This window comes from Babylonia areolata, chromosome 18 (genome assembly GCF_041734735.1).
Source record: "Babylonia areolata isolate BAREFJ2019XMU chromosome 18, ASM4173473v1, whole genome shotgun sequence".
Taxonomy (NCBI): domain Eukaryota; kingdom Metazoa; phylum Mollusca; class Gastropoda; order Neogastropoda; family Buccinidae; genus Babylonia; species Babylonia areolata.
This window is the reverse complement of record NC_134893.1, coordinates 5,532,180-5,552,334: the sequence shown is the minus strand read 5'-3', so window position 1 is coordinate 5,552,334 and position 20,155 is coordinate 5,532,180. Positions and strand designations below refer to the sequence as shown.

General features: G+C 42.1%; 1 protein-coding gene across 2 annotated transcripts in view; it reads right to left on the bottom strand.

Annotated features, from left to right (window-relative positions):
* The window catches only part of LOC143292388 (serine/threonine-protein kinase ULK4-like), a 46,706-nt gene extending 26,602 nt beyond the window's left edge, over positions 1 to 20,104 (bottom strand). For both annotated transcript variants that reach the window (XM_076602611.1, XM_076602613.1), the window contains exons 1-19: positions 19,963 to 20,104; positions 18,770 to 18,922; positions 17,950 to 18,189; positions 17,054 to 17,213; positions 16,014 to 16,115; positions 14,599 to 14,682; positions 13,057 to 13,135; positions 11,853 to 12,088; positions 11,316 to 11,394; positions 10,086 to 10,290; positions 9,331 to 9,397; positions 7,852 to 8,077; positions 6,590 to 6,668; positions 4,914 to 5,021; positions 4,236 to 4,322; positions 3,534 to 3,608; positions 2,481 to 2,567; positions 1,139 to 1,321; positions 297 to 424 (exon numbers count right to left, since the gene is read on the bottom strand). In XM_076602611.1, coding sequence (XP_076458726.1) covers positions 297 to 424; positions 1,139 to 1,321; positions 2,481 to 2,567; positions 3,534 to 3,608; positions 4,236 to 4,322; positions 4,914 to 5,021; positions 6,590 to 6,668; positions 7,852 to 8,077; positions 9,331 to 9,397; positions 10,086 to 10,290; positions 11,316 to 11,394; positions 11,853 to 12,088; positions 13,057 to 13,135; positions 14,599 to 14,682; positions 16,014 to 16,115; positions 17,054 to 17,213; positions 17,950 to 18,189; positions 18,770 to 18,907 — 2,363 coding nt within the window. In that variant the 5' untranslated portion in view covers positions 18,908 to 18,922; positions 19,963 to 20,104. The remainder of the gene's footprint in view (positions 1 to 296; positions 425 to 1,138; positions 1,322 to 2,480; positions 2,568 to 3,533; positions 3,609 to 4,235; positions 4,323 to 4,913; positions 5,022 to 6,589; positions 6,669 to 7,851; positions 8,078 to 9,330; positions 9,398 to 10,085; positions 10,291 to 11,315; positions 11,395 to 11,852; positions 12,089 to 13,056; positions 13,136 to 14,598; positions 14,683 to 16,013; positions 16,116 to 17,053; positions 17,214 to 17,949; positions 18,190 to 18,769; positions 18,923 to 19,962) is intronic.
* Between the last annotated feature and the right edge of the window lie 51 nt (positions 20,105 to 20,155).

Sequence of the window (20,155 nt, the reverse complement as noted above, 5' to 3'; positions counted from 1 at the left end):
GCAAAGGTTGAAAAAATGATGGTACACTATGCTGTTACCCTGAAAGATGTAGAGTATCAATCTTTTAACAAAGTTGATTCTATACGCAGAATGACTGTAATGTCTATATATATATATATTTTTTTTTTTAGTATATTTGATAATCAACCTGTCAGGACAATGATAACCACTGGTTCTGACAGGCCTGCTCAAGGATGACCACACATTCACACACACATACACTCTTCCCCCCTGGCCCCCCCCCCCCCCCCGCCCCCTCACCCCCACACCCCCACCAGTGCCACCCACGCACTGACCTATTCTGACAGGCCTGTAGCAGCATGTCGGTGTTGCGACACACCAGCTGATGGATGACCACAAAGGCCTTGCCCCGTATGATGATGGACGTGCTGTCTAGCAGCCGAATCACCTTCTGCAGGAAGTCCTGACAACACCCATACATCTCACGTCATTTCTTGTAGCGATTCAGAAAATCATATTTAAAACGTGGCTTATAAGAACAAATAAATGTCTTGAAACTACAAAGACCAATGAACAGAATCTGGTATAGCTTGTTCTTTTGTGCAAATATCCAGTAATTTTGTTGACTTATAAGTGGCAAAATCTAAAAGAAATTGTGACAGGAATTATCTGCCATGTTTTGTTCATGTAAAAAAAAAAAGAAAGAAAAAAAACAAAGGAGACCTTTTTGTAGAACAGCACTCAGCAGGAAAAGTTTTCTCCTTATAACAAAATAAAAAAAATGGATCTGAATGTCTGAAATATACTGAAAGAAAAATGGTGCAGAAAAAAGAGAACAAGAAGAAGAAGAAGAAGAAGAAGAAGAAGAAGAAAAAGAAAGAAATGCTGCACTCAAATGAAAAAGGTTTTGAGGAATTGTAGACAATCAGTGATATTACTGCTCACAGTGTAAAATATAACTTTAATTCATCACTCTGGGTTTTACAGAAATTTCTAAAAAAACAACAACAAAAAAACAACAACAAAGAAAGAAAGAAATCTAGACTGGAAAAATCTCTCAGAATTTCATTATCAAAAACATACACATCACACAGCTAACAAAATGGACTCAAGTACTTGTACATATATTTACACATGCATACACACACACACACACACACACACAGAAGATACACACCTTGTCCTGTGTCAGTCTGGATAGGTGTGTTGTGGTGGACACAAGGGCACCGAACATGGTGACAACAGCCTGCTGTACACGTGTGATGCCCTGCGTCAGTGCCTGACACACCACCGAGAGACCCACCACCTCCAACACATTCTGAAACACTGAAGGGCTCTGCCAAGTCACGCGACACAGCGCCTGCACAGCACACACACACACACACCAAACACTTCGTCAGAAAGATGAATGATCGTCCTTTGGGTTGGAAGAAGACTTTTCCATTTCTGCTGTTCATCGGTGAACTGGGAGGTGGCTCTGTGACCAAAATTTGGAAGCGCAGTGGTGGCAATAGAAGTTGGTCATTGTGATCACTGCTGGTGTTGAGCTGTGGCAAAGTTCTTTTTCTTTTTTTGTCCCCGACTTTCTTGGGTTGACCACCATTTTATTTTGTATATAAATCTATAATGACAATTCAAAATAGATTAGAAAGAAAAAAAACACCCAAAAAACCTGTGGCAAAGTCCTCTTGCAGCAATAAGTTTCTGATGCTAGGCCTCAAAGTTGGCGACTATGGCTGTCCTGCATGATCGATCTCCAGCGTACTCCTCCAGCTCATTTGGTTTCATCTTGCAACAGAGGGGACTGGCTTTGATGGAGTTTTGCCAGAGAAGCGAATAGGGAAGGGAAGAGAAAAGTACAGTAAAAGCACAGAGCAATGTAAACTGACTGAAGAGAAGAGCACCGAAGAAAGAGAAAGAACTGTTAAATCTTGCTTTGTGGATACATTTCTCACAAAAGATGATTACCTTTCTTACAACAGCTGACTCAAGAGTGGGAAAAGTGAAACTGAAGACCGCATCTTTCAGTGACCACAACTGCAGCACCATCAATAACTGAACTGTAGAGTGAACTTTTTGAGGAGATGAATCATGTTTTGACAAGTACAAATTTTCCTTCCCTTTCAGGAGAGACAGTCAGATACACAGAGTATGATTATGGCGAGAATATAAAGTAAACAGAAGGATACAATTCCTAACTGATGACATTAAAAAAACCAAAAACAATAGTATATACACAGAGCATTTCACCAATTGTACAAGATACGATGAACATAAAAAAGTTGAAAAGGAAATTTTTTCTTAAAATTACATTTATCTAACATACTTACTGTGACCCACTAGTGCAGACTCCGGCAGGGAGTCCGATTCCTGTCCTGTGCAAACTACTATCCGCCTATGCGGAGAAAACGAAAGTAGCTACTGCAGATAACCTCCCGGAAGTAGGTTACCTCCCCTCTGTATCCCTGACTAGCTTCCTCATACTTTGGACATTTACAGACACAATGTGAAGTACATACCGACAAGGCTGTACACCTCAGGGAATCCACAGTAGAATGCTTGTAGATATTCCACAGTGCTTGGCCAATTTCATTTGTCAGGAATTTCTGAAACCATTTCCATACAATGCTTTTTAATTCCCTTATCATTCTCTGCTGTAATTTACACCAACAACACTTTTCTTTGTTACATTCATCATTCAGATTTGTAAAATACACTAACATAACAATTTCATATTATCTATCCCCCAAAACAGAGTATGGCTGCCTCCTTGGTGGTATAAAAAAGGTCACACACATAAATGCCCACTACTAGACACAAGTGAATATGGAAGTTGCAGCCCATGAATGGAGAAAAAGTAGAAAATATTCAGATACTTAAACAGATTTTACATACATGCCACATCAAAATCTAAGGTTGCTCCGATTCTACCAATACTGCCTCAATTTATTACAGTTACTATTCAAACCCATAAAATCAAATATTCTAATGCCAAATGGCCAAGTTATTTCCCCTTCCTCCATATAAGTGCTGCGCAGACTGGCCTTTTCATAGGCTTATATGCTCTTTGGCACTCACACTAAGTTTTCATAGAAGTTTTTGAGGTGTGAAGACTCTAAATTACAGTAATTAGCATGAACAAATCAGCTAATGAACCCTGCCACTATCACATCCAAGCGATCAAACTTGCCTGTTGAACCAACCAAGAAACACTTTACTCGGAGGTCGAGATCAAACTCTGACCCAAGCAATGTCGTTTGCCAAAAGTCAAACACACTGTGGCTTCTGTTGCTCTGAATCAGTACTTACGAGTAAAACTACTTCTACATTCTCTACACCACCTGATGTCCGTTCCACACATGCTTCCTGTCAAAACTGGTAACAACAGCTAGTACACAACACTTTCATATTTCAATCAAACAACCTGTGCGCACATAAGTCACATCAAAATACAAAGCTAACGACCTGTGCGCATGCTTCTGCTACTTGTGCCACATCTGCATGTTTTGATGTTGCTGATACAACCCCCCCGACCCCCCACCCTCAGCAGGCCCCCCTATCCCCGTCCCCACCTCAGCATGCGGGCCGCGGGTGGTGGTCAGTGTTTCAATGATCTTGGCAGCAATGTGGTTCAGCACAGAATCCTCCTGCAAGAAAACAGCAAAGTTCTCCATGAGAACTGGAGTGATTCATGGAATGGACCTTTCCCTCTTGTTTTGTCTGAACTGAAAAAACAAACAACAAAAAAACAACAAAAAAATCAGACAGAACATCACCCCCCCCCCCCACACACACACACACACACACACTCCCCCAAAAATAACAACAACAAAACAACACACACCACACCTCCTCCCTACCCCTTAGAGAACAAGTGTTTTTCACACTTGGAGACTGCTCTGGAATAAACACAGAAAATAATAGTCGCTATGCCTTGTCAAAATGAACACAAAAAGATTAATGCCTTGTGTCAGAAATAACAAAAAATTAATACCTCCATCCCTCCCTTACCCACCAAAAGATGCCAGTCAAAAAATGTTGAACCCCCAGAATTATGCAATACGTAATGTAAGTAATGCTCTGTATGCCAAACATTATGTTATGCAGAGGACAAAGAAAACAACGCCAGAACTTTACAGCAGTAGACAAAAAGACAGATGCTCTTCATGCATCCAAACACAGCAGACATACAGACAGAAGACATCCATGCAGGTTGGCAGACAGAAATACAGGCAGACAGACAGACAGGTAGACAGCCAGACAGACAGGCTGACCAAGTCCCGACAGCTGCGTGTGATGATGGTGTAGACCATGGAGGGCACAGACCAGTTCTCCACAGGTCCCTCCCCTCGCTTCTCTTCCTGTGAAACAGTGGGCCATCGATACTAGTCTGCGTCATGATGCTGTGTGATCACTGGCATTCACAATGGTGAGAGTCTGTCAATGTAATGTTGATGCTGACAGTAAATATCATGTTGAAGTATGATTATATCATGCTGATGTGTGATCATCAGTATCATGCCGACGTCTCATCGTCAATATCATGTTCATGTGAGATCGTCACTATCACGATGATGTGTGATTGTCAATATCATACTGATGTGCAACAATGTTATGTTCATATGTGATTATCAGTATCATTAAGATATGTCTTTTTTCTTTCTTTCCTTTTTAAAAAGCAAATGTGGTATAGTGAATATAAACCAGGTTGCACACTGTTGAGACGTCCTTGAGACTGAAAGTATAATGTGTGATTGTCAATATGTTAATGTTTTCTTTAAAAAAAAAAAAAAAAAAGGAAAAAAGAAATAATTTTGTGAATAAAACCATGTATGCCTGCTCAGACATTCAGGTGCAAGTCCATATGAGAGCTTGTGCACATGCAAACTGGATACCCCAGAGAGATGTGCACAGGCAGAATTCCACACTAGAGTGGGTAACGGAGGACTGACCTGGGCAGCCACCATACACAGCATCTCCCCAACAGCAGGCAGCAGTCCCTGCTTCAGTTTACTGTTCTTCACGTTCTCCCTCAACACTTCCGTCACCAGTGTCAGTGGCTGAAACACACAACATCCACAATTCACCATACTCCTCCTCCTGCAAAAAGTAATACAGAATAATAAGAACGCTAGATTATTAAGTCCAGACAAAAGAAAATTCAAGGCTTTCTAAAATGAAAAAGTGACTGGACCAGCAAGATATGAAGAGATGACAAAAGGAAAGAAAAAAGCCAGAAACAAATCAAGCGATGGAAAGAGGGATTTTCCAGAAGATGAGGATTTTTTTTTTGCTGTCCTGTCATCTGCACCATTTCAGTGGAATTCCTTTCATGCTGCTCATTCCAAATCTGCCATAAACAACCACACCTGAGTTTGTTGCAGTTCCAGGATCAGGACACCTTGAAGACAAAGACATCGCTTCCTGGGAAACTGATGCCCTTGACCGCTATCGCTGGAGGATGCTGTGCTCTAGTGGCATAAAGACGTTTGAAATCAAGAGAATGCTGCCATTAAGGAGAAGCGTGAGCGAAGGAAGCAGGGCTCAACTTCTGGAGACGTTTTCCCTTGCAACACCTGTGGGAAGTGCTGCGCATCCAGAATCGGCCTCTTCTCCCATATGAGGACACACACCGACAGACAAGTCTGCCTGCCTACTCATCCGTCGGACCAACGGGAGACTCCAGTATTGACGTTAGGGTGCCAGGAGCCCTCACACCATAAATGACTCTGCACTGCTGCTGAGTCACTTTGGTGGTGTTCAGTAGTGCCTCTTTTGATCTTGATTACATAGGACACCACCTACTGAGCCCCTACTAGACAATGATAACTTGGTCATGGAGCCAAATAATGTTTATTGAAAATTTATAACTGAAAGTGCTCCTGGTATCCCCATGGAGGTGGGGGTGGGTGGGGGAACACACATCATCCAAAACACATCATCATCACTGCCACCCTCACATCATGTAGTGTGTTGTCTTTCAATGAAGATACACACATCATCCAAAACACATCATCATCACTGCCACCCTCACACCATCCAAAACACATCATCATCACTGCCACCCTCACATCATCCAAAACACATCATCATCACTGCCACCCTCATCATCACGTAGTGTGTTGTCTTTCAATGAAGATACACACATCATCCAAAACACATCATCATCACTGCCACCCTCATCATCACGTAGTGTGTTGTCTTTCAATGAAGATACAATGCCACATGACCATGGCACAATCTTGGCCAAAAATAGCATTGCATTGAAAGTGATGCAATTAAATTACATAGCATAAAGTGGAAATATCCACAACAGTGGTGGAATGCAGATTATGCTATCCAGTGGATCAATGTCACATCCTAAACCTGGTATCTCAGACGCTTACACACATGAACACACACACACACACAAACACACACACATAAAACCATGCATACATACATAAAAATCAAGCACACACACACACTCACACACATAACACATACATGCACATAAACACACCAACATACACATACATACATATATAAACATGTAAAAACACACACACACACACACACAAGATCCAAGCTTTAAACATGAACCCAAAGCACAAGCTAAAGAAGATATCTGGGATGAACGACATGTTACCTCAGACACATTAGTACTGTCATCTAAGGAATCAGTAAAATGTGCAGCCAGTGCGATGACTCTGGCTAGTTTGATCCTCCTGCAAACAGCACACACACACATACGCACACACACACACACACATCAATAATAACTCTTCTACATCTTATGTATAGTTTTAACAGATATGTATCTGAAGAGCAGCAAACAGCTCTTCTTTCTTCCTTCCTGTCTTTGTGGGCAGCAACTTGCAACATTCCTTTACATGTATAGGAAGCCTTTTTTTTTATTTTATTTATCTCTGTCTTTACCCTGTCAATAGCCTGCCCTGTTTACTTTTGTGCTTCAAATCCAGCGAAACCAGCCGGTGTCTTTGTTCCTTTCCTTCTCAGAAAATCAAGAGGCTGTTATGGGACGCTGTAACTCCCAAACTGACTTGCACTTCGAAGGAGGTTTTTTTACAAGCCTTTGTGTCATGTACCAATATGAATGTCAACTGTGTTTTCCACATTTTTACCCCCGACCTTTCGGCAGCCATAACCCCTTTTCTGGGGCAGAAAAATACAAGATAAACATTTAGCCATAACGAAGAACAATGAAAAATGTTATTATTCAATCAAAAACTGATGTCCTTTTAGTTCAGATGAACTCCTGTACCAAAATGAAGAGCTTCTGGGTAATGGCGTAGTCTTGGAAATGAAAATACTTTATAACAGAACGTTGGGGCTAGAACTGTCCCTGTGATGTTTATATTTAATGGTGTGAATCTGAATGTAAGATCATTTTTCAAAACAAATCTAAAAACACTCCTTTCAAAGAAGTCTCAAAATAACTAATGTCTTCCATTTGATTAGCTGTGTTCTTTGGATCCACGTCTATTTCTTCAATGCATGCATGCAAGTGTGTGTGTGTGTGTGTGTGTGTGTGTGTGTGAATGTGTGTGTGTGTGCATGTGTGTGTGTGAATGTGTGTGTGTGTGTGAATGTGTGTGTGTGTGTGTGTGTGTGTGTGTGTGTGTACATAGATGAGAGTGTAATGTATATGTTGAATTTGTGTCTGATGAATCATCATTGTAATGTGTTTCTGGACAAGCTGAAAGCGCTATACAAATGTACTATTATCACTATTATCATTATCAATGTAACACAATTCAATGGTATGGAGCTCTTTTGTCAGTTTTGCTGAGGAAGGTGGTAAAACCACTGAAAGTTCAAACTGAGTGAGGAAACTTTCTTCAACAGGACACCACAACACACACACGGCCATCCCTGTGCCCCACTCACACATCCTGGTGAGGACAGTCGCGCAGCTGGTGCGCCATGACGACCAGAGCGTTGTTGACGACAAGAGCCGTGGCGCAGGCGCCGGTGGAGGCGATCGAGGCGGCATAGTGCAGCAGCTGTATGCGCTTCTGGGAGGGGGGACCCTTCTCCCCCGCCCCCACCCCCTCCACGATGGCCCGCATGTGCTTCATGAACTCCTTGTCCGGCATGCTGTTCAGCTTCTCCACTGTCAGGACAAAAGGCAAACAGTGAACAGCGGTTTCCCCGATCGAGCTACATAATTATGTGACCTGGATGGAGACATAATTTGACAACAAACAAGAACGCCAGAGAATCGACAGACAGGCAGAAAATACGAAAAAACTTAGCCGTATGAAGAGCACAGGAACAGGAGTCATGATGGCTGCCGGAAAAAGAGGGCGCTAGCCAGGGGGACAAACGGAAGGTTACCTACTTCCGGGAGGTTATCGGCCGTAGTACTTTCGTTTTCTCTGCATAGGCGGATAGTAGTTTGCACAGGACAGGAATGTCAGACCCCTGCTGGAGTCTGCACTAGTTGGGTCATGGTTAAGTATGTGTAATTAAACAGCGGTTTTTGTTTTTTTTGTGTGCTGCCCTATCATCTGCACCATTTCAGTGGCATTACTGCCACGTCGCTCTTTCCCAGTCCCCCATACACGGCCACACCTGGATTCATCTGTCACAGTCCCAGCATCAGCAGTTCGCAGTGAACAGTGTTAGTGTCTGGGAACAATGTGATTAAAAAAAAAGTGACAGTAACAAAGACCATTTACAACAGAGGCACATGAGAGGCCCTCTCAATTCAGCTGAGGCCTCAGGGAATGGTTCATGGTGACTGCAGCCAAAGGACATGTGGTCTGGTTGGTTTGGGGGTAGCCAATGGACAGGATGTCCACGGGCGCCAACACTTTTCTGTTGCTTTCAAACTCAGCTCAGCTGATGGTCTGGGGGCGGCACTGAATTCCTTCCTAGGCTTCCACTTCTCATCTCATCTATGGCTATTTCTGCACTGGGAGAGCACGGATCTTGGTGTTCACTATCTTGGAGTTTGTGTCAAGAGAACGCAACTAACACCAAAGAACAGTTGCAGGATGGCAGGTGGCTGCAACTGCTCCCTCTGCTGGTGGTCAGTCTGGTGCTGTAGGACATGTACCTCATTGGCAGAGCATGAAGACTGGCTGCCCAGTGGCCCTGAAGATGGCTGATTTCACCTGAACTTCCTCCTTGAACAACAGTCTGACTAATGCCTTGAATGACTGGTTGTCTCACAACCCTACTGACCACCACTACAAATAACAGCTGGACCACTACTTTCAAATGTCAAGACAAATGCTTAAAAAAAACCTTGACCTTAAGGACAAAGTCTATCGTTCATTATAGGCACACATTCCAGCACATACACAGTCTCTCTCACATTTACAGCCACAAGCAACAACTTGCATATTACCAGCAGCGTACCTGTGTAGGGAGGCACTGGTAGCATCTTTGGGTCAAACTTGGTGGAGGCTGGAACTGGTTTCTGAATCTGAAGACATCAATGTCAGTCAGACAATAGGCTGGGAAGAAGTCTGGACCAATCATGAGAGAAAATGGGCAGGCTGATATTCAAATGTAATGTCTAATCTGAACTACAATCTGGGGTGTTGACATTTCAATGTACTGTGATGTGGGAAGCTGACATTTCAATGTACTAAGATCTGTCTTGTTACCAACATTTGCATTTTATACATTGTCCTGACCATGGTAATATCAATAATCTGAGAAACGCAAAAGTTGTTTTCCTCATTTCAAAATCTTCTGCTATCTGAGAAATGCTGAAGGTATTGTTCTTACTTTGGGATTATCACTGCTCTGAGAAACGCTTTTAAGTCATTTTTCTCATTTGGGGATTATCATCAATCTGTGCAACATGCCAAAATCATTATTCCAAATTTGGAATTATCAACAATCTGAGAAATACTTACATCATCATCCTCACTTTGGAATTATCAACAATCTGAGAAATGCCAAAATCATCATCCTCACCTTGGAATTATCAACAATCTGAGAAATGCTAAAATCATCATCCTCACCTTGGAATCATCAACAATCTGAGAAATGCCAAAATCATCATCCTCACTCTGGAATTATCAACAATCTGAGAAATGCCAAAATCATCATCCTCACCTTGGAATTATCAACAATCTGAGAAATGCTAAAATCATCATCCTCACCTTGGGATTATCAATAATCTGAGAAACGGTGAAGTCACTGTCGTGGAAGACAAGTTTGAGAGCCTCATTGTCAGAGTTCCTGTCACTGCTATCCACGTCGTCCTGGGTGATGCCGATCACTTCCCGCGTGGTCAGGGGAGACTGCATCTGTCTGTACGGCCCTGTCACTTTCTCGTCAGGGGGCACTGCTGTGTGTGGCCGGGCGCTGAGGGGGAAACGAGACCATTGCATCAACTCATTCCCGTTTTGTTGCTGCATCATAACAAGTGAAACTTGACAGAGCAAGTGTATAATTTTTTGTGATTTTTTTTTTTTTTTTTTTTTGCTGCCCCATCATCTGCACCATTTCAGTGGCATTACTCCCACACCGCTCATTTAGATTTCCCCGTACACGGCCACACCCGGGTTCGTCCGTCACAGTTCCAGCGTCAGCAGTCCGCAGGGAACCATCGATGTTTGGTCACCAGGAGGCCACACACCAGTGGAGACCCTGCACTGCTGCTGAGTCACTTCTGTGGTATTCAGTGGTGCCTGTTCTGATTTAACGTACTTAAGACACCACCTGCTAAGCCCCCTACTAACGACAATAATGGCTTAGTCGCGGAGCCAGACTGCGTGAGCGTCCCTCCCAGAGTGGAGAACGCCACCACGTCCCTCAAACAACAGCCCTCCATGAATCTGCCAACATTGAAAACACTGACAGGACTCACCCCAAGCACAGAAGTGGAGGGGTATCGAAACTGAGGTCACCATGAGAGCAGGGCAGGAAAGGCCACAGATTTTGAGAGTGTTTTGTCTATACTGATGATGATGGAGGAGGATGACGATGACTTTTTGTGAATTTATGATGGGCCTGCGAGTAGAGGGAACTAACCTCACCAGAAGAACTGTTCACCAGATTCCTCCACAAGGACTCTTCACAGAGTTAAGGGAGAAGAAAATTAAGAGCTCCTCAGACTCGGCCATCAAGCTGATGAGTTAAAACAAAGTGTTTCTAAGCATAAAGTTGTGACGGACCTTTCCAGCATTAAAATATCAACATATTTCAGAAAGAGTCATAGTTATTAATTTTAACTTCTAGACTTGTGTGTGGAATAAAAATAAGTACCATCACTTCAGTTCTAATTACATCTTATTGTTCTAAGCTACCAGCTGGGTTTTTTTTATTATTTTTTTTTTTACACAGATGTACAATTTAAAAAAAAAATGAAGAAAAAGAGCAATTTGTACCTCAGTGTGAAGAGACTGCTGCCCCCAGTGTCATGCCCCGGGGCAGTCTTTGGGCGTAAGACCTCACCAATCGTAGATACTGCACACCAGAAAGCCTCACTGTCAGTTTACACGACTCAAAGGCATGCAGAAATGCTGCTGGATGCGTCTGTAGTTATGATATATACACATAAAACACATACACACACATGAATTAGAAACACACACACACACACATTCATACACAAACATATATGCTCCTATTTACACACTCATGCACTCCACACAGTTATTTCCAAGTTACGGACACACCACACACATACGTAAGTATATTCCATACATTTACACACACACACACACACACACAAATACACACACACACACACACACACGCATTCAAACCTAATGTAGATATGTACTCTCAAACACAATCATTTTGACTAGACACACACGCAAACACATATACAAACACACACCCTCAATCTGACTTGATTTGACACACACTCAGACACATTTTCACACACACACACACACACACACACGTCAGCCCTCACTCACAAGGACGGGCAGAGTCAATCACATCCAGCCGCGACAAGGACTTGTCCATGGAGCGGTGAAGCTCCACCCCCTTGATGCGGCCAAGCACGGACCCCGCGTTGTGCTCAAACACACTGCTCTGGGTGGCCGGGGTGCCCGGGCCCCCAACTTCCTGTGATGACAAGTTGAATTCCTTGGCCAGAGTGGACAGTCCCCCCTGCCAGAACGCGTGATTGACCAGACCTGCCCAGCTCAACCTGTCCATGAATGTGGGAGACGTGTATGAGTGAAACATTCGAAAAAGAAAGGTGAAAGGTCAAAGGTCCTATTGCCTGTTGCTGTCATTGGGGCAGTGATTCCACGTGAACCGTGTCTTTACGGCTTGGAACAGGAAGACAGGGCCCAATTCTTTCCCTCCGCTGTTTTAACCTTCCCCAACCGATGTCACGAATGTTCGTGAAGAAGCAATAGATTTATGGACAGAACAATGGTATACTGTTTCAAATAAGAAAACAACAACAACAACAACAAAAACAACTGAAAAGATGTTATTAACATGATTATGTTTATGTGTACGCAATAATTTATCTATGTATGTTCATCAATGTACACTTTTGTAATTTCGCTGTGTAGTCTGGTTTCCTTCATGTATGTGATTTAAGTTTACATATGCCATGCACTGTCAGAACCGAGGTTGAAAAGAAAACAATTCTTTTTTGCAAAGGTGTAATAAAAATGAAATGAGGACAAGGAGAGGGAGAGTAAGAGAAATATCAAACAAAAAGAAAAAAAGTACACTTAGTTTTTATGCAAGAAAAAGACACAACTTCAAGCAATGGCCGCACGCACTTCCCAATAACTTACAAACAGGTAAAAAAGAGGAACACAGAAATAAACCCAGAAATGTCCTCAAAAAGGAAAGCTCCAAGTCTGTTCATTCACCTTTTATCTCATATGTATGCAAAACAACAACAGTGGAAGATATGAACAAACACAGAAGGCATTATCACACGCTCTCTGTTGTTACCTGACTACCTCAATACATAATGTTTTCCATGGTCATGATAGAGTGGGATGTGCCCACTGCTCAGAATGGCTTGAACCAGACAACACAACAGTCGGCCTGTCTGGGAACCTCCACTTGTAACTAAAGAAGAGAGGGATGGACCTGGTATCAATGAAAGTAACATCCTGTAAATAATGAGGCATGTGTTCTTTTGCTCACCTTTGTAATGCATCCTTTTGCAGCAAGCTTTCCAGTAGGTTGAGGAACTCCGGAGAAGGTTTTGCTGATAACCGAGACCCTTAAAAACATGATACAACAGGTATGTCAGATTATTTTTCGTGGACTACTTAAACCTATGAATAGGACCCTTACTCCTGTTTGGAAGTCATGATCAAAGTGCAGTGGTCAAATGATTTTAAAATCATATCAATAAACATCAAAAGACAGGGAAAAATTGCTGAAACTTCAAGTGAGATAAATGCATCAAGGTGCTGTAGACCAAAAGGAGCATCCTCTAGATACGGTTTTTTTCTCTCCAGTTTTAGCAATACATAAATAAGTGCTGCATACTACAAGAAGCACATCTAAATATAAAAAGAGACCCACTCAGTGTGGCTGAGGGACAACATTTCGGAGGGAAGCTGAGGCAACTGTGGCCAACGACCCCTGTTATGCTGGTAGGGTGGGCCAGTGGTTTGGGACAAGCCAACGTTGCGTACACCTTTCTCCTACGTTTTCGAACTCGGTTGCACTGATGGTCTGGGGGACAGTGTTGACCTCGTTCCTCGCCAGTGTCTGCGGCTGCACATCTCACTCCATGTACCCCTGTTACAGCACTGGGTGTTGGTGGTCCGAGTCAACATTCTCCCGCAGCCTTGCACTAAGGTCACAAAACTCACACCAAAGGATGATTGCTTTGTCGCTCCTTTTGCTGATGGCAGCCATCATGGGATGTGCAGGTTGTGCTGGAGCATGAAGATGGCTGCTTGGTGGCCCTGAGGATGGCCTTTGCTAATAGCATTCTGCCTTGACAACCACACCACTTGTGAAAAACTGCCTCACCATGCAATGCGCTGCCACCCTAAACACAACTCAACTATGCAGAGAAAAAGGCCTCGATATCAAGGCTACCGTTGGACTATTGTCTGGATCATCATGACCCTAAGGGCTTCATGCCAACAGGTCATTAAACGCTACCACTGATTAATAAACAAGATGTCAGCATTGATGGGTTGATTATGGTTGCTACCATGGCCGTCTCAAAATGATGTTGAATCCCTGATATCGTCTTTGGTGACTCCATCATCATCTTTGGAACTTTTGTTGCATGTTGTGCCACATACTTTCATGTCCACTCTGTCATCTCTTGAATGCAGCCTGTCCATGCTCCCACCAGTGTGTTGTTAGTGAGCTTTTTTAAAAATTCTGATTCATGGGAAGGTTTCTTTTGTTTGTTTTCATTGCCATTAATTTCATGCTTCTGGGTTCAGAGATCAACCTTGGTATGATTTTGATTCACGACAGTGTTTTGACTGATTTTAAACATACATTGGGTGCACTGTTTTAATAAGGTACATGGGTCAAAGTTGATGAAAAACATATCACCTTATAGTCTGCAAAGTATGGCTGTCATTCAGTGCTGCTGTTAGGAACAAACATCGGAATGGAAGGAAAACCAAGTTGAACCCACAACCAACAGAAGTCAGCATAGCACATGGATGATATGTAGGAGAAGGGGGAGGTGGGAACGTCTGTTCTTACCTTTGACTTTAGGAAGTGGAAACTCCTTGTTGAGCACCTTGTCCTTAATGATGTCATATGATTCTCCCAGAAAGGGGGGGTGACCTGCAACAACAAACCTTCCTCTTTACCAGTGACATTTTTTGTGTGTTTTTTTTACATTTCATGTTTTAACTCATTGAGCCCTGTGCCCAAGCATTGCTCTGGAGTCAAAATCCGTCTCATCAACTCTCTCCATACGAACGGCGGAAGAGAAGACGTTAACAGCGTTTCACCCCAATTACCACCATCAAAATATTGCAAGTGGAAGGCTCTCATACTGAAGAGGTGAATGTTGACAAAGAATACCACAATTCTGACGACGGAAGCTAAAGGTTGGGTCATTAAGACACCCACTGGACATCCGAGGGGTCTGTGTAGAAGAGAAGAGAGGACTGGCCGTACTGAGTGAGTTAAAATGGTTTTCACCTTCCTACATGTGTATGATAGTCAGTCCTGTCTGAATTTTTTAACCATCAGAACAGCAAATGCTGTCCCAACTATCTGAGCTAGAATTTGATTATGGTGGATAGTGTCCAGCCCAAATTAACTCTCTACATCCCCACTCTCTTGGGTCAAGAGGGTTTTAGGACAGTTGGTGATGGGATGGTTCTCAAAGGCTAACCAGACCCAAAGGCTGCAGCACTAAGAACCAGTGCTATCTTGCCTCCTAGTTATGCGTGCATAAAGCACAAAGAAAGGGAACTAACTTGTACAGTATTTCTGGATGCAAAACATATATTCTGTGTTTTTTTCTGCATCAGTATGGCATGGAAGCCTGCCCAGACTGAAAACTCCCCAGGATTCAATGGATTAAAAGCTTCTTTCCCCCCCCCCCACCCCCCCTCTCCCAAGTGATTATGACATTTAAAAAACATCATCATTCATTATGGGAATTTCATGCAAATATTATGCCTTCAACACACAACACATACACGGAGCAGAGAATGCTGTTCCATTATAATCAACAAAGACAAATTTAATCTTTTACAGACCCTTTTACATTCAGGCAAAAACACACACATATGTGTGTCAGTGAATGCTTGCTGGCACACACACACACAAAAGTTAGAATTCAAAGCAAGATTTTTTAAACAGCTACAAATTTCCAAATGATTTTGTGCTCTGTCACACATGAATCAGTAATGAGAAAAAGTTCCCTTTTAGGATGCTGTCCAGGACAACAGCTAATTCAGCAACTGAAAGCTCAGAAACTGAAAATGTTTCAAGCCTGTACAAAGCAAGAAACATTCAGTCCTGAACATATTCTAAATCTCTTTATTTCATATGTATTACATGCTGTTTCTTTCTTCATTTATAAACACAGCCAACATCTGCCCTAAGCCATGTCCCAACAGCCTCTTTCTTCCACTGACAAATGCACCACCACCACTCACCTGCAAACATTTCGTAGAAGACACAACCAAGGGCCCACAAATCAGACATGATGGTATGTTCCCCTCCTTGAAAGACTTCTGGCGCCATGTATGTGGGGCTGCCTGTCAACAAAAGACATAACAGCCAATATTACACTGGAACAGAAACACACCAGTCATGAAAACAACTTAAAAATCAAAGTATGAAAATTTGTTCCTGATGCCATGAGCATGACAGTCAAGTGAGAAGAGAGATGTGTCCCAACATGAGGATCGATGGTTTGAATCTGGTGGGGAATGGGTGGAGGGTTGTTTTTTTTCTGTCTTATGGGTCAGCGTATGTGGACACCAGTCAGCTAGCATCTTTATCTGTTTCATGCATACACACATGCCGAAGATACATATCTAAATTCAGTCTGCCCTTCACCTGAGCAGTGCTCAGGTATAAAATGTCATTTAATCAAACTGGTTGTTTGAACTTAAGCATAAACCAGTCCTGATAAGGCCCTGTGCAGTTGGCTGGACTATGAGCAACAATATAGAAATAAGGAAATGGGCACAACTATTCATAAACTTACAGATGACTTACAGACTAAATAAAACCTTGTAAAATCATGTAAAACTTACTGCTGCATAACTAAATCCTTCATGGTGGGGACCAACTGTATTGGCTGTAATCCTTGCAGTACTGAAAGGGTTAAAGAACCCATAATATGCAGCAGCATTCAGGGAGCAAAAAGAGAAGAAAACAATACTCACTTTGATAAAGAAGTGGTAAACAAAGATTGAAAAAGAAATTACTGTATTCCATTTCTTTCACACTTTGATTCAGCTCAATATGGTTTACCTTTAAAAAAAAAAAAAAAATCAAAAAAAAATCAGCCTTTGTCTTGTTCATATGTATATTGGACACAACTGCAGGCTAGCACATCTGAATGCACTCATAATTTCCAGTCAGACTGATAAGATGTACTGTGTTGTGTTGTACTTGTGCTGTGCTGTATTGAACTGAATTGCAGAGTATGGTATTCTGTTGTACTTGTATTGAAGTAAGCTGCTACCTGTTGTACTGATCTGCTTCATCATCTCCTCAGCAGACTGGATGTTCCAGTGCTCCCCAGCCTCCGCAAACTTGTAGAACAGCTCCTCCAGATTTTCCCCTTCCACTTTCGACATGCCAAAGTCAGCGTACTTCAGAACACCCGAGGCATCCAGCAACACCTGTCATCACCAGGCACACCATTTCCAACAGGATTTTCTTGTCATCTACACACATTCTGTCGGGGATGAGTCATTATCATAAAATATCGCTGGATGAGTAGAATTATGGTATGCGGTTTGCATATTTTAATACTGCACTGTGAGGTAAGTTATGGTGTGTGGTTTATAATCCTTCATCTTATAACACTACATTGTCAGGTTTTATTGTGATGTGAAAACTGAAAAACTGGGTTTGAGTCTTGACTCCTACCGTTGCCACTGTGTTTCATTTTCTTGCGTACAATAAAAAATTGAAAAACAATCAATGATCAAGTCTTTTTGTCTTTTCTGTTGCAAAGGGAGCTGTTGGAGAAAGGGAGAGAATAGTTTTCCTTGATCAATAGGATAATCAAGACTTGATGCAAAAACGTTTGTCAACAGCATGCAATAATGCGACACCCTCTTGTGCCTGCTCCAAACAAGAATAGTTTGTAGCAAAAGTGCTTATTAATTTATCATTTTATTTATTCATCTTTATGACTCATTTTTAGACTGAAGTGTGCAAAAGGTTTTGGGAATGCGATGTGAGAATGTGAGAGATACATGAAAAAACAAACTCACATTGATACAGAATTTCTTTTCCATGTTGATTTATTTTTCTTCATGTGTACACGTGAATGTTTTGAAAAATATGAATCATACTATATTGCAATTATCATCCTTGGATTGTAATAATAATAAATATATGCAACAGCACCTTTGAGGGTCTGAGGTCATGGAAGAGGATGCCAGTGGAGTGGATGAAGTGCAGGCCGGTGACAAGGTGGATGCCGAAATCGCGGATGGAGGTCTCAGGCAGGTGGTGATCCTGGGCCAGGATGTCAGCCAGGCTGCCCCCTGTGCACAGTTCCACCACCAGCCACAGGTGGTTACTGGTCTCGTACCACTCGTGGAACTGAACCACATTGGGGTGGTCGATGTCATGGGTCATCCGCACCTGATCCCAGGAGAAACAGTTATCACAGATAAGATAAGATAGGATAAGATAAGAATAACTTTATTATCTCCAACTGGAGAAATTTGGTCAGGTGCATTATCACAACATAGACAAGTAAACAATATGGAGACCATAACTGTAAAAGTCAACAACAGCTTTTACGAATATTACGAAGATATTACGGAGATACATTGCCTGCCCTGAAATCTATACAGTATACTTGAGTTTTTGTCTACAAAAATTTGTGTACTTCCAGAGGAAAAAAAGTGTACTCTTTCTTGTGTCTACTTGAAAAAAATCACACCCCTGATAACTAAGCCTATATGAAATGGTAAATGCTAATCATGGGTAAAAAATTGAATTTTTTGTAAGCTAAATACTATTGTTCAATTGTGGTCCATTTGGGGGGAAAAATCCTGAAAAGAATCCTGCTAAAAAGATGCTTACAATGTGGGAAAAAAAAAATTTGCCAATGAAGAGACACCCCCCCCCCCCCAAAAAAAACAAAAACAAATACGTTTTTACAGTTTCTTGCTTTGTTTAGGATATCAACTGGTGAATCGCAAATAAAAGAACTCACTGTGTTTGTCACTTCTGGGCGTTTGCACTTGTCGATGCAGTGGATAGCCACAAAATTGATAGTGCCCTTCCGTCTTCCTTTATAGATGATAGAGTGGTCTCCTTTACCCAGTTCATCATACAGCACAAAATTCTCCATAATTATGTTTCTGATCTGCAACTCAAACAAACATTGGAGAAGACTGATTAATGAAAAACAACATGACTGACACACACACACACACACAACACACACACTCATACACACTGTTATCATACAACATACTCAGACAAGGGTTGCAGGGTGTCTTTCTCTGTGTCTGCGCTTTTTTTTTGTGTGTGTGCTTTGTGTGTGTGTGCATATGTGGCATCTTTAAATCCCAGCATTAACTCTCTCCATACTAGCAGCGAAAGAGACGACGTTAACAGCGTTTCACCCCAATTACAACCATCAAAATATTGCAAGTGGAAGGCTCTTATACTGAAGAGGTGAATGTTGACAAAGAATACCACAATTCTGGCGACGGAAGCTAAAGGTTGGGTCATTCAGACACCCACTGGACATCCGAGGGGTCTGTGTAGAGGAGAAGATAGAATTGGCCGTACTGAGTGAGTTAAGTAAGTCCACATTCTGTGTTTGGGGATGATGTATGAATATGTGTCATCCATACAATCAGCAAATGGCAAGTCAAACTGTTCTTCCATTCCAGAAGATGATGATGGGATTTAATGAGCATGCAAGATGTTATGTGTACATTCAAATGGCTGTATAACTGATGGATCCCGATACACGTTGCGTTTTTATTTCTTACTAACAGATTCAGGACTCATCCAACAGATCCAGATACTGAGATAGTTCAGCATAAACTTCATACCAATGCTTTTGTGTGTCATGTAATCATTATGACATTTAAAAAAACAGAAAAACGTCAAGTAAGTATGAAGGCGACTGGTAATGACCACACAAACTTTTTCAAGTGCAAGTGGTACTGTTCTGGGAATTAAAAAAGATGCTGATCATTATCCAGTGAGGATAAAACAATGCAGAGTCGGGTTAACAGATACTCATTCACAATAATGTGAGTTTTGAAAAAAGATATTTCTACATTATGGCCTGTCGATATCCACTATGCCTGTGAACTGTGCCATGAAGTAACATGCTCCTTCAGCAGATAAGGCTTTGCCGTTTGGGTTCTCGCAATGAATGTTCCTCACCTTGCTTTAAACGTCTGTTGAAGGTAAGCCCGGCAGCAAGTATGTGCACGTAGGGAAACAGTAGTCAAAAACCGTCATCTCATTTTACCGGTAGTTCAAAAACAGCGTCCCTGACAGCGTTTGACTCTTCCCCGTAAACAAGAATGCCGGAAGTTCGAGGAGAGTGAGGTTAAGGTTTTTCTTCAGCAAATAA